General features: G+C 46.2%; 1 protein-coding gene across 1 annotated transcript in view; it reads right to left on the bottom strand.

Moving 5' to 3' along the window:
• Positions 1–12474, bottom strand: part of KLHL20 (kelch like family member 20) — a 30162-nt gene extending 17688 nt beyond the window's left edge. The window contains exons 1-3 of the mRNA XM_075002812.1: positions 12418–12474; positions 9524–9589; positions 702–1275 (exon numbers count right to left, since the gene is read on the bottom strand). Coding sequence (XP_074858913.1) covers positions 702–1275; positions 9524–9546 — 597 coding nt within the window. The 5' untranslated portion in view covers positions 9547–9589; positions 12418–12474. The remainder of the gene's footprint in view (positions 1–701; positions 1276–9523; positions 9590–12417) is intronic.
• Positions 12475–14358: the final 1884 nt, after the last annotated feature.

Raw genomic sequence — 14358 nt, 5'->3', positions numbered from 1 at the left:
TTATTACTCCCAAAGGAGAGGCTATGCTTCTCACCAGAGCATTGCCCATGGAATTCCTTGGTGGGACCCCGCCTCTTCCCTCATATTTAGTTCTGAAAATAACTGAAAAAGTTAAAAAAAAAAAAAAAAAAAATATGACCTGAATTTTAAAAGGTCACATCTGCAGCTACACATGTAAATTACTTTGAGATAACTGTTGGTGAATGATAGATGTGAAAGCCAGGTTCTGATGAGGGAAAGGAGTTGAGGGCTTCCCTGAGGCCTCGGCAATTTTTCTCCCAGCTTCTTCAGTTCTCCCCAATCTCTTTATTACAATTATATATTTAGCTTTCGGACTGATGTTGCTGTGTTTGACTTCCAGGTTGTGTGTGGGTTTTCTAAGCCGTGCAGTTCACTTTTGAAAGTGAACAAACTATTGTTCAGGAACAGTGTGCCACAGACAATCAACCACATTGCCGGTGACCAATTATCTTCCTACTTTCATTGTTTATAATGTGTGTAGTATTTACGGCAGAACAGTAAGTTAAGAAGTAACTACTATGTGATATAGACCAGGTATCATGCAACTTAGTACTACTGGTGCATGTATATCCTCTTCCTAAGCTATTGAACACTGATCAAGAGACATTGAAGGTAGCAGGGCACAATTTATAATGAGACACTAAACAAGAAATGCCCACAACCCACGTCCTGCAGCTTACCTCTTGAAAGTTATGTTGCGTAAACTTGTCAGCAATCCTCAGCAGCTCACGGCAGGAGTGTGTGTCAGCAAAAGCCCGGATACCCAGGCAGTTGGAAGGATCCAACTGTCTTTTTAGGAACTCACAGCAGGCTTCCTGGATTTCTGCCAACTGGAGAAGGCAAGCAGCTGGCAGTAGGGTCTGGACATTGCCTTCTTCCACTGTAATCTGGGAGGTGTATGCAAAGTCAATCAGCAGCTCCATGGCCCTTTCATCTATGTCTCGAATCACTACCTCTGTCTGCCGACTTTCTGCTAGTTCCCCAGTGAACATGGCTCGGAAATAAGGACTGCAGGCTGAAAGTATTACGCGATGGGCATAGATCTTCTTGGCACCGACGACTAGTACAACATCACACAACTCCCGGTGCTTCCGTAGAAGATTGATAACCTCCAAGGTTTGTCGAGGGTGCTTGTCTGAGATGTAGGGCATGCGAGCAGGTTGTGGTACTCCCTCCGGCAATTTGTTGGGATCTCCAAGGGTGCACCGGCTTGTCACATCCATTCCGGTCTCTCCTGGGCGAGTACTGGTACACCTGGAAAGGAGAAAGCAATGAACAGAATTATCATTGACTCAGCTTTCCCCAGATCTCATTGGTGGCTCTGTGTCCATAACTGTCTGGTCTGAGCTGGACACAGAAATACCACCACCTCTAGCTTCCTCAGACATCTAAAGATACAAGCACTTCTGATCAAATAGCTAGAGAAAAAAATTAGTCTAAGTCAAAGCATCTGACTTAACAAAAGCAAGCTTGCAAAAAGCTCACAATGACATTACTTTACAGATTTCTCTGGTATTCCTCACCATAGTAGCTGAGCATACCATATACATTTAACTGAACCTCATAATAGCCCTGTGAGGTAGGGAAGTACTACCCCCATTTTACTCCTTAATTCACTGCCTGTAAGAGACTGACTTGCCCAAGGTCACACAAGAAGTCTGACAGAGTTGGAACTAAATCCCAGACCTCCAGAGTTCGAGTCAAATGTCTTAACTACAAGATCAATTTTTGTCTCTTCTTCATGCTTCCTTAACATAGACTTTTATAGATTCACCCATCACGGTAGTATGTGAGCACATGATGACCCCACACACTTTATGTCATAAAATAAGATCATTGGCTACCCTTTTAGTTATGTCCCAGGTTCCTGGAGCATCCACTAATTAATTTATTATCTCAGTGATTATGTATGATTATTGTATCTGGACTCTTCAGGCAGAATACACCTCCTGGTGTTTCTGGTGGATTCCAAGAAGTTGTTAATTTCTCCAAGGAATGGCCAGCTAGTGTGACTGGATCCTAAACCATCAAAATATCTTCAACAATACTTAAAAAATTCAACTCCCCTCCCCAAAAGGAAAAAAAAATCAAAGTCAAGATGGAAACCTTAAAAATGAGAAGGCATTCAACAAGATATATGAAGAGTAACTAGGTTTTCAGATCACAAATACCCTTCCTGTATTCAGTAAGCCCTTGAGTTACGCAGGGGTTGCGTTTCTGCAACTTGGGCATAACTAGAACTTTTGTGCAAGTTGAGGGGAGACAGGAACCAGGCGCCCCGGGCTTGCAGGATTGGGGAAACTGACCAGCCCAGCATACTTGCTGCTTGCATGACCCGAGAAACTGACCAGCTCTCCTCCACTCCTTGGAACCAGGAAACTAACCAGGGCTGCTGCCCTGTTCAGTTTCCTGGCTCTGCAAGTGGTGGGGAGCCAGGGGGCAGCCTGCCACATGATTCCCAGCTCCCCGCCACTCCAGGGATCAGGAAACTGCTCCTGTCAGGGACAGCAGCCTGACTCAAGGCTACTGCCCGAATGGGAAACTGCTCCTGTCAGGAGCAGCAGCTGCAAGTCAGACTGCCATCCCTGACAAGAGTGGGAGAACCGCTCCGGTGAGGGGTTGCAAGAGTCAGGCTGCTGCCCCGATCGGAGCGGTTTCCCACTCCTGTCAGGGATGGTAGTCACGTTAACCTGAAACACACGCAACTTGACAGCGCGTATCTTGAGGGTTTACTGTACACTCTTGTCCCTGGATGAGTATCAGCCATAAGATGTCTTGGGAATAGAGCCACTGCTTTATTCTATCACCACCAGCCGCACAAGCAGGTAGGAACTGCACTGTGCCCCCCCCCCCCCCCACCCCAAATTGGCTATAAATAGGGAGAACACAGTTGCTAAAAACACTAATATAATTTTGTGGTGTTTTAATGCATGTTGTATGTCAGATTTGGGTCATCCTTGTCCTGCTCTATGCAGCAGTGGTGAGGCCTCAGCCAGTACTATTTCCAGTTCTGGGCACTGCACTGTAAGAAAGCTGTGGACAAACCAGAGAGAGTCCAGATGAGAGAAGTATAAATGATAAATGGTTTAGAAAACTGATCTGTAAGAACAGATTTAAAAACTGAATGTGTTTAGTCTTCAGAAAAGTTTGAGGAGGTACTAATAGCAGTTTTCAAGTATGATAAGGGGTGTTATAGAGAGGGCGGTGATCGACTGTTCCCCATGTTCACTGAAGGTTAATCTACAGAAAGAAAGATTTAGATTAGATGTTAAGAAAAACTTTCTAACTACAAGGAGAGCTAAACAATGAACTACTCTTCCAAGAGAGACTGTGGAATTCCCATCAGTGGAGGTTTCTAAGAATAGGCCAGATAAACCCTGGTCAGAAACGGTCAGCTCTAGGGTTACTTGGTTTAGTACAATACAATAGGGTCTCAACATTTGCGAGGGTTCTGTGTTGAGAACCCTCATGAATGCTGAATTTCGTGAATATGGCAGCCTGCCCCAGAGCCCCAGGAAGTGGCAGCTGCTGGCCCTCCTGCCTGGGGCCACAGGGGAAGTGGCCACTCGCAAAAAATTGAATTCGTGAATATTAAGTTCACGAATCTTGACAGCCTATTCGATTCTCACTCAATCTGCACCTGTTGGAGAGAGGGAAAGGGGGAAAAGCCTGATCCTCCTGGCGAGGACAGAAGCTGAGCCTTTTAAATGCAGAACAGCAGGGGTTTGACGGAGGGACAGAAGCTGAGCCAGCCTGTGTGCCAGCTCAGCCTTTTAAATGCAGAGTGGCAGTGAGGGAAACTGCCTCAAGCTGTGTCTACACGTGCACGCTACTTCGAAGTAGCGGCACTAACTTCGAAATAGCGCCCGCCGCAGCTACACGCGTCGGGCGCTATTTCGAAGTTAACTTCGACGTTAGGCGGCGAGACGTCGAAGTTGCTAACCTCATGAGGGGATCGGAATAGCGCCCTACTTCGACGTTCAACGTCGAAGTAGGGACCGTGTAGATGATCCGCGTCCCGCAACGTCGAAATTGCCGGGTCCTCCATGGCGGCCATCAGCTGGGGGGTTGAGAGATGCTCTCTCTCCAGCCCCTGCGGGGCTCTATGGTCACCGTGGGCAGCAGCCCTTAGCCCAGGGCTTCTGGCTGCTGCTGCGGCAGCTGGGGATCCATGCTGCAGGCACAGGGTCTGCAACCAGTTGTCGGCTCTGTGTATCTTGTGTTGTTTAGTGCAACTGTGTCTGGGAGGGGCCCTTTAAGGGAGCGGCTTGCTGTTGAGTCCGCCCTGTGCCTCTGTCTGCAGCTGTGCCTGGCACCCTTATTTCGATGTGTGCTACTTTGGTGTGTAGACGTACCCTCGCAGCGCCTATTTCGATGTGGTGCCGCGCAACGTCGAAGTTGAACATCGACGTTGCCAGCCCTGGAGGACGTGTAGACGTTATTCATCGAGTTGCTACATCGAAATAAGCTATTTCGATGTTGGCTTCACGTGTAGACGTAGCCTCAATGAGCGCAAGCAGGGATAAAGGCTAAGCCAGCCACTCGCTATTTACTTGGGGAAGAGACTGTGAGTAACCATGAGCACTAACCGATAAGCAGAGGCCCATCAAGATATTCTAGTAGCTCCAAGGTATCTGGTATATTCCCTAATGGAAAGAGTGTTACTTAATGATTAAAGCATACTGAACAGATGCAAGAAAATTTGAAAATCTCCCAATTCTCCCACAACTTATCTCTGGATACTGCTGGAAATCTGAAGACTTGGGAATTTTCACACTGGATCAGACCAGATGCTTGATGTTATGTACTGCGGGCTGCTGCTATACAGAGGCACAGAAGAATGAATTAAAACGACCCTTATGTTTGAACCAGGATAATAATTTAACTGTATTATGCGTGTATTATGCATAAATATGTGCAGGGAATGAAATGGTGAGCTGGTGGCTTAGAGGTGTGAAAGACAGAAGGTGGCACTTGATTCTCACATGCTAAGTTGTCTGCCTTCCTCCACACAAAGGGCTGGGAGGGAGATGCTCCTTTACACTCGAGTTGATTAGAACACAGAGGGGCAGACTGAAGAAGAAATGTGTATGCAAGAACCAAAGATTCACACTTAGCCATGCAGATATTCAGGGATTAGCTTCCATCAGCATGCAGAGCTAGGGAAATCAGTAAATACAAAGGGTTTAAGGAAGAGCTGACCAGATCACTTTGCAGCATACGGTGCTGAGAAGCACAATAGGAGCACAGCCAGCCTGCAGCCCAAGTCAGCTAAATAAATGGTCTGTTCTATCTCCTCACTGAATTTGGCTAAGCTGGCTCCCAGAGTTTATTCATTGTCACAAGCATCAATAGACCATTCATTCCTGCAGTACACAAAGAACTCCTACAAGGTACCAGACATCTATGACTATGTTTCTGAGTGAAATACAGAGTGTAGTTCCTCCCACACCCACCTCACCGCTCTGGGGTAGAAAGCAGGCAGCTATTTAACAGTACTCCGTAACCTTCATGAGGGGAAAAAAGTGAAGATTATATTCTCCATCTTAAGCAGCAAGGGGACCACATTTTATTTTGCAGAATGTAAATATCAGAGTTGGAATGTGGTTTGTGCACCAAGCTGCCAATCCATAAATCTGTCAAGGGATTTTCAGAACCTGGGGAACTTGATTTTATGTCTTAGCCAGAATAAATTACCACCAGTAGCAGAGTGTCCACTAGCACCATTTGCTCAGTATGGACCATGACTGCCACCCATTAAATCCTTAACACAACTCACTGCATCAACTAGATACTGAGTGGAGGCTTCTGGGAGCAGAGAACTAACACAAGTAACCAACAGTGTGAACAAAACAAGTCTCCTCGCTTTTCAGAGGGTGGAGTTTAAAGGAACTTTCTCAATTTACAGTTGAGTATTATGAACAAGCACCAATACTAATAGCTTAGATTATTAAAAATTACATTGTAACAATCCAGGTATCTGTCTCTACTGACTTCTACTATGACAAGTCTCTCAATTCAGTTAAAATCAGTTTCACTAATTTTGAGATAATCTATAACCAAAAAGAAACAACAGAGAGGTAGCCATGTTAGTCTGTATCCTAGCAAAACAAAACAGCAGTTAGTTAACACTTTAAAGGCTCACAAAATAGTGTATTAGCTGATGAGCTTTCATGGGGCACACCCACTTCTCCAGATACGGAGATAGCACTGTACTGCAAATGTTGCTGCAAGTGGATTGGCATGATGTGTATAAAACACACAGATACAAAAAACACCCTGAAATGAAAACTGACGAATCAGAAACGTAGGACAGAAGCGGGGGACCATGAGGCTTGGGCTCTTCCCTTTTTCCCTCTCCCCAACAGATGCAGATTGAGTGAGAATATTGTACAAGACCTTCCTGTCCTATATATCTGATTTGTCAGTTTTTATTTCAATTTCTTTTGTACCTCTGTGTTATATAATCATTATGGCAATTCACTTTCAGCAACATTTCCAGTACAGCGCTATCTCCAGGTCTGGAGAAGTAGGTCTGCCCCACAAAAATTCACCACTTAGTAAGTTATTTTGTTAGTCTTTAAAGTGCCACATGACTGCTGTTTTGTTCTGTCAAAAAGGAGGAGCCAATGAATCTCTGCAGCCTGAATCTTCTAATAAGGGTTCTGCTTTCTGCAACTAGTTCCACTCAGATGTGATCCAGATCAGTGCAGCTGGAGGATTTCCCCAGTGACAGGAAACAGCCTTCTCCAAACTATAGTTTCATCTTTAATTACTTGTCTTAATTCTTCCAGGAAAAGCACATACCTGCTTCGGTCAAGGAAAACAGTTTTAACTTGTATCCTCTAAAGCCTGGATACTTTCTATACAGTTTGACCATAATCATACATCCAAATAGTGACACAGCCTGAATTCCCTCTAAGTTGTGTGCACAGCGGTCTATAAAGCACTGTGCAGGCAGTCTCCTCCAACTCGGGACTCAAACCAGCCCAGCAACAGATCTGCCATGGCCGGGGAAGAAGTGCCTCTTCTGCAGTCACAACACTGCTCTGGCCCGGACCTGCTGTGGCCAAGGGAGAGGCACCTATCCCATTGCCCCATCCCCAGAGCTGTTGCTACAGGGAGAGGTGCCTCTCTTCCCTACAGCCCAGGTGCTGCTGCAGGGAGAGAGAGCTGTGGGAGTCCTCTCTCCCCATCACAGCCTGAGGGCACCCTGCACCCCAGATCCCTCATTCCATCCCCATTCCAGAGTCCGCACCTGCAACCAGAGCCCTCAGACAACACCACCCGTGCTCCAACCCTCTGCTCCAGCCCTGAGCCCCCGCCACACTCCAAACCTCGACTCCACCACCGCCACACGAATTTGGTGGTGTGTGACACATCACCTCCATATTGGTGTGCATAAAATTCATTCTGCACGAGTGGGAAAAATTAGAGGGAATGCTGGACACGGGCCAACCCCACTTTGTTTGTGAGATCTGACAAGACTGCTGTGTTATGTCTGCAGGACTTTGGACTAAGGATAAATAGAAAAGTGTCCTCAACAGTACAACTTTATTTCCGAGCAAGATTTGTTGGATTACACTTTGGAAATACAGTCTGTTAACATCAGCAATAAGATAATAAGCAAAAACTGGAAGCTAACGGCCCACACGGAGTTCCCTGAAGTACACAAGCTCATCCCTCAAAAGTTCTGGGGCTGCTGTCTCTAAAAGATCCACGTCACTGTTAGCTCCTGCATGGACTACAGCAATGAAATATACATGAACATGAAGCCCTCAGCTCTTTGGAAAACCCAGTTAGTATACCACACAACACCTCAAAAACACAAGTTAGCATGAGCATATTATAATTGTCATACACTCTCTCCGCTACCTGCCTACAGAACACAGAGTTAAACCTGAGATCTCTGTCCTTCTCTGCAAAGTGCTAAGGAGTCTGGACACAGTATATCTATAAAATTTGCCTGATGTTCCAGAACAAGAACCGTGACAGACAAATCTGCTGCTCAGGCACAATGGAGCTGTTCACTGCCACAGTAAACTTGCCTGTGCAGGAGACATAGCAAAGGCTGAGAAATGAATTCCCACAGCATCTAAAAACAACTTCAACACTTTCCATTCCTTGTCACACTGCACAGGAGCCAAAATAAACACTGAAACAATTTAAAAGTCTGACCTATTTTTTTTCCATTGCACAAAAAGGGGCAGAGGAAAGAAAGAGAGAACGCTGCATATCAAATATCGCACTGCTTTATGCACTTAAAACGTTCGAGTACAGTAACTCCTCACTTAACATTGCAGTTGTGTTCCTGAAAAATGCTACTTTAAGTAAAATGAGGAAGGGAGAAAGCAGTGGAACTCCAGTTACATACTTTACAGGGAACTAATGGGGGTCTGTCTGTCTACCCTGGTTCCAAGTCCCCTGATTGAGAACCACTGCTCTAACAGATAAGCAACATAACAATGAAACAAAACATTAACAGGACAACAGTAAGTGAGGAATTAATATACTACAGTGATGAGGACAGTACAAGAACCTGAATTAAACAGATGTGGCCTCATGACTGCTAAAAACTGTTTAAACAGTATTCGCTGTAGAAGACTGAGACAGAAATATGTGGTAGTTTATTCAATCCATCCTCTGAGAGAAAAAAAACTCACTGTAGAATGCCTTCTGTGTCCCCTCATGGCCTAAATCAGTCTCCTTGTCTCAGCAAAATGCTGAATGATACTTTACTCCAATGATGCTTGCGTCACATTCCAGGATGTGTTTATTAGCTTCAGTGAAGCAGTGGCATAGATGATCCTTTTCTGGTTATTGAGGGGTTCATTTAACTCAATAAGAAGTTGTAGAATGACATTACTACGCTAATATACAATGGAATTCCTACCACACCATTATGGAATCAGGTTTGGGTTCGTACTCATTTCGACAAATGCAGTCATTAATATCCCTCTCATACAGCATCTTATATTAAAATCCCACCTCTCTTCCAATGGTAATGTTTATGTGATGGTTATTGCATCTCTAATAAGTTTCCCCACTTCCACTTCCAATGTGGATTTAACAGTCACAAGCAGCATATTAAGTTAGGTGATTTCTAGTTTGGCTTTCCAGCCTCTTTTAAAAGTATTTCTTAACCATGCAAACACAAACAGGCCTTTCATACTTAGCCTGTTTCAAAATACAGAAATGTATCTGCTACAAAGCATAACAGCAGCACACCCCATATTAAAATCATCAAAAGGGGCAGTTACAATTCATGTCAAACAGGCTGGTCAGCGTCCCTTTTTAACAACACCATTCTTCTTCGCTTTACGGGACCAAGAATGTTTCTGATACAGCTGAAGTCAGCATTACACAGGATGAGATTGCAGATGTGTCCTAACCCACTCCAGTGGATGAGTTAGTAGCCACAATTAAGAGAGAAATCCCCCTCAGTTTGTAGATAAATGGCACCTACACTAACACACGTCAGGAGCATAAATAGGTTACTTACCTGCGCATTGGCTTTCCGTCCATGCACCGTGAAGAGAAGCCTGCACCTTACACTTTAAGGTCTATCCTAAGGGAAAAATAAGGATGACAAAATTTGAAAGTATGTCTTATCTCACCTCTTCACCATGCAAATAACAACTGACCATACCCAAAGAGTATGATTGCAAGCCCTTATCCAGCTGCAAAATTCACAGTTTAGCTAAACAATGATTGGGTTGCAGAGAGTAAGACAGAAGAAAATTTAGCACCTTAGAAATAATGAGTTTAATACACTTAACACAGTAATGGTGTAGCCAAATGTGAAACCCATCATGCACCCAGTGGACACCAAGCAATTTTACTCAGGAAAGGAAAAGTTATTTAGGACATGGGGGAAGGTGTCTTTCTCTATGCTTCCAAAAAAGTGTCAGGAATTATTTATATTTCACACACTTATGAAAAAAGGATGGCACCCATTAAAAACCACAGCACTGATCTAGGGTTAGTATTTTAGTTTTAGACCAAATTTGGGTTTGGACACCTGTCCCCCAGAGGTAACAGGAGTGCTAACAAAGCCACATATCCACAGAATAAATAGATTAAGTTGCATGACACTGTAACTCACTTTCCAATCCTATTAACTGTATATTTAATTTATATATTTTATATATATATATATATATTTATATATATATTTATATATTTTGTATTCCTCAGATGCAGGTCTAATGCTGAGCACACCCTCTTTTTATACTTTACAGGAACATGCATCAATGAGATTATTTTTAAAAATTATTAATATAATGAAACTTTACTCTTTGATGCAGTATCCCTTAAACAATATGTGAAGTTTCTTTTTATTACTCTCTCCCACTCTCTCTTTTTTCCCACTCCTCTGTTAATAATCATTAAAGGTTTTTTCAGCAAGAAAAAAAGCTGACAGGGAACACAACAACACTGAGTATGAAAAAGCACTGACAAATATGCAAATGACAGAAAAAAACCTATGAAAATACTCCACAACTTTTTAATCTTAGTCAGTAAAATAAACAGGTAGCAGGTAAAAAAAAAGTGCAATATTCATGGTTCCTTTAAAATAGCAATATCAAGCTAATATGGAAACTAAACTTTATAGAAACATCAAATAGCTCCTCCTCTGCTGTGGAACTTCATTACAGCCTTTAACATTTGAACTCAAAAATACAAGAGCAGTATAACAATATTTTTTAATTCCATAGCACTTTCTATCCACGTATCACAGTGTACTCTGCAAACAAAATTGCTAGCAGACTGGAGAGCAATAAATTATATAATCTACAAGAATAGACATCTTCAACGTATGGAATCAAGCTTCAAAAGAACTGCTTTGTGGTTAAAGCACAACCAGACAGGAACTCAGGGGATCTGCACTCAGTGCTCCATTCTGTCACAGACTTCCTTTATAACCAGTCTCTGTGCCTCAGCATTTTATATGTAAAATGGGCACAATAATAATACTTTACTTCCTGTATATATGAAAGGTTTAAATTTACATATTGTTTTTTCAGTCTAATTTATAAAAATCTTATATGGTTAGATTAAGAAACAATCAGATACATTCCATCAATGTGCTGTTATGAGAATGCACAAAGAAAATGTAATATTTTGTGCTAATGAGTTTACTTATTAATCAAGATGATGTTTAGATTTGCTATTTGAAGGCTTCTCAAATTATAATACCTATTTATTATTTGCTCATAAATGTGACCACTAAATAATTTGGAACCTATTCCTGAGGTGTTTTGAGCACACACAACTCCCATGCAATACTTTTCATAGGCATCACAGGGCTTCAGGAAATTATAAAGATTATTCCACTAGAAGGTTAATGGTATTGGATGTCACGACTCTCTGATATACATTTCGATAAATAGGCATGTCCACACCTGTCCCTTTTACAGAAATGTGAATAAAAGATGTTCACAACATGCTGCAGGCATTTTGTACAGTGAGGGGAGTGAGGCTGTGTTCTTCACAATCCTTCTGTGTTTGTGTCAGAATTAATCCCTCCTAAATACTGTTAAAATAAAACAGAAAAAAATTCTTTACAATTTTCCTAAAATATCCCTGATTTAATGTCCTCACAGACAAGGATCCAGCACGACATGCTATCCTGGCTGGGGTGGGGGGAACGGAATAGGTGCATGGGGAACTTTAAACTATACAGTTGAAGGTAGAAAGGCCCTCCTGTCCCCCCAGACCTGATCCCAGGCCCCCAGCTCCTCCCCATTATCCTTCCTCCTCCTCCCCAACCCCACTCTTCTGACCCATCTTTGCACCTGCTTCTCCTCCCTTCATCTTCTCCCTACTCCTTCCCCCAGCCGTGACCCTGCACCCCAGGCCCCCTGCCCCTCCCCATTCCTCACTCCACCCACACCCCCTGCTTTTTTCTCATCATCACCCTACTGCCCCTTCCTCCCCGATCCTCCCTTAGCCCCAACTGCTTACTTCCTGTTCCCATCTTCATCTCCCTGCCTCCCACACGCCTCTCTCCAGCCACGACCCTGCACCCAGACCAACTGCTTCTCCCCGTGCCCCACCAAGCCTCAACCCCACACCCTCCTCCCCCACCTTCCAGTCCCAGTCCTGCACCACCCATCTTCCCCCCACTCCTCCTTCCAGCACCGACCCGCATCGCCCCTGGCTCCAACCCTGCACCCCTCCCCCATCACCCCCGGTCCCCTCACCATCCCGCCCCCAACCCCACGGGCCCCATCACCCCCCGACCCCGACCCCGACCCCCCAACACCCCCCGGCCCCTCGCTCAGAGGGGGGCGGGAACCTGCCCCGAAAAAGACGCTGCCTGGGAGGCTGCAGCCGGCCGCGGAAGGCCCCGAGCCTGGGCCCGGCCCGCCCCGCCCCCGCTCTGTCACTCACGAGCGCCGGCTCTGTGCCTGCTGCTGCCGCCGCGGGTCCCGGAACAGCGAGTAACCAGCCCCTCAGCGGTCCGGCTCCCAAGCGTTCCCCCCCCGCCCCCCAGGAACCGCAGCCGCACACAAACGTTCCGGGTGCAAACCGGCCCGCCCCGGGAGTGGGGCCCGGGGGCGCCGCAGGCTGAAGGCGGGCTCCTGGCTCTCTGTCACGGCAGCCCACGGCCTGCTGTCGCCCGGCGGTCGGGCGGAGTCCCCACCCCACCGTGAAGCCTCCCTCATGCCAGCCCCCATGGCAGCGCCTGGCTCCTGGGCTCCAGTGCCCGGGTACAAGGCTCATCCCTGGGTTTGCCATCTCTGTAGGCTCAGGGGTGGCTTTGAGAGCTGCAAAAGGCTGCCAGAAATGCCCCCTCCCGTGCCAATGCGGGTGAGGCCTGCGCATGGCTGGTGTCAATAAGGAAGCCAGTAATACCTGGAGGAGGAGTGGGGCGGGGTGCTCAGAAAACCAGCTCTTATGGTTTGAAATGTTGGCGCCCTACTGCTAAGCAGAGTCATCTCATCGCCCCCCCCCCCCACACTCCCTGTGGGAGCTGGAGTGGCCTGTCAGCTGCTCTGCTGCTGTCTTCCAGCTTACTGCTCTTGGCTTCTCCACTAGGGCAGCAGGAAAGAGTGCCCCGGCCCCAGGGAGCTCCACGTCCCATTGCTGAGGAAGTGAGGCGTCTCGGAGTGGAAGGGCATGGCGGCGGAGCGGAGCAGGTGAGTGCCACCCCTGCTGCCCCCCCAAACCTCCAGTAATCCCAGCTCACTACACAAGGCAGGGAGTTAGGGAGCAGGGCAGGGCTATGACTTGGGGAAGTGGTGGAGTGGGGATGAGGCTGGCGTGGAGCAGAGGCAGGGTAGGGGGGGTCTGTGAGGGGTTGCCCTGGACCCTCCCCTTGGGCACTGCAGCGTAGGGGGTTGCCCTGGGCCTGGTCCCTCCCCAGGAGCAGCCCTGCTACCAAGTGTTGTTGTGTGACTGCAACAGTCACCACAGACTGGCATGGTAACAGGTCACTGTTAGTTTTAACAGTGTCATGTCAACAGTCCAGCGCCACACTCTATGATAATGGATCATCATGAAGTGTTAAGATAACAGGTCACCAGTAGAGTGGCACTGTGTCATGGGACAGTATCATGGCAGCAGCCACCCCCAAGTGGAATGGTAAGAGGTCACTGCCAAGTGTCATGGCAAAGCATCATGGCAGTAGTCACCGTGAAGTGTGATGGTAACAGGTCACTGTAAAGTGTCACTGTGTCATGGCAAAGGGTCACCACCAGGTGTCATAGTGTCCAGAAGACGCCTTCACCTCACAACAATGCATCCCTCCATCACAGCAGCGTGACTTAGGGCAGGTCTACGCTACAGGGGAAGGTCACAGAATCATAGGGCTGGAAGGGACCTCAGGAGGTCATCTAGTCCAGCCCCCTGCTTCAAGCAGGATCAACCCCCACTAAGTCATCCCAGCCAGGACCTTGTCCAGCTGGGACTTAAAAACCTCAAGGGATGGAGAATCCACCACCTCTCTAGGCAACGCATTCCAGTGCTTCACCACCCGCCTGGTGAAGAAGTTTTTCCTAATATCTAACCTACACCTTTCCCGCTTCAACTTCCGACCGTTACTCCTTATTCTGACACCTGACACCAAATTAAGGTACCCAATTTCAGCTAAGTTAATTACATAGCTCAAGTTGACGTACCTTAATTCAGGCTTCTGTGCCACTTCCACTAAGGCACGTCGATGGGAGCCTGTGCAAGGGGCAGGAGTATTGTGGTGGACAGGGGCACCTTGTCAATTCGATTTAGTGTGTCCCCACCAGGCATGCTAAAATGAACTCGGGAAGATTGGCCATTGCAGGGTCAATCTTCCCTGTAGTGTAGATGTACCTACAGAGACACATGTCACTCCAA

The sequence above is a fragment of the Carettochelys insculpta genome, chromosome 9 (genome assembly GCF_033958435.1).
Source record: "Carettochelys insculpta isolate YL-2023 chromosome 9, ASM3395843v1, whole genome shotgun sequence".
Lineage (NCBI taxonomy): Eukaryota > Metazoa > Chordata > Testudines > Carettochelyidae > Carettochelys > Carettochelys insculpta.
This window is presented reverse-complemented; position numbering and strand designations above follow the sequence as displayed.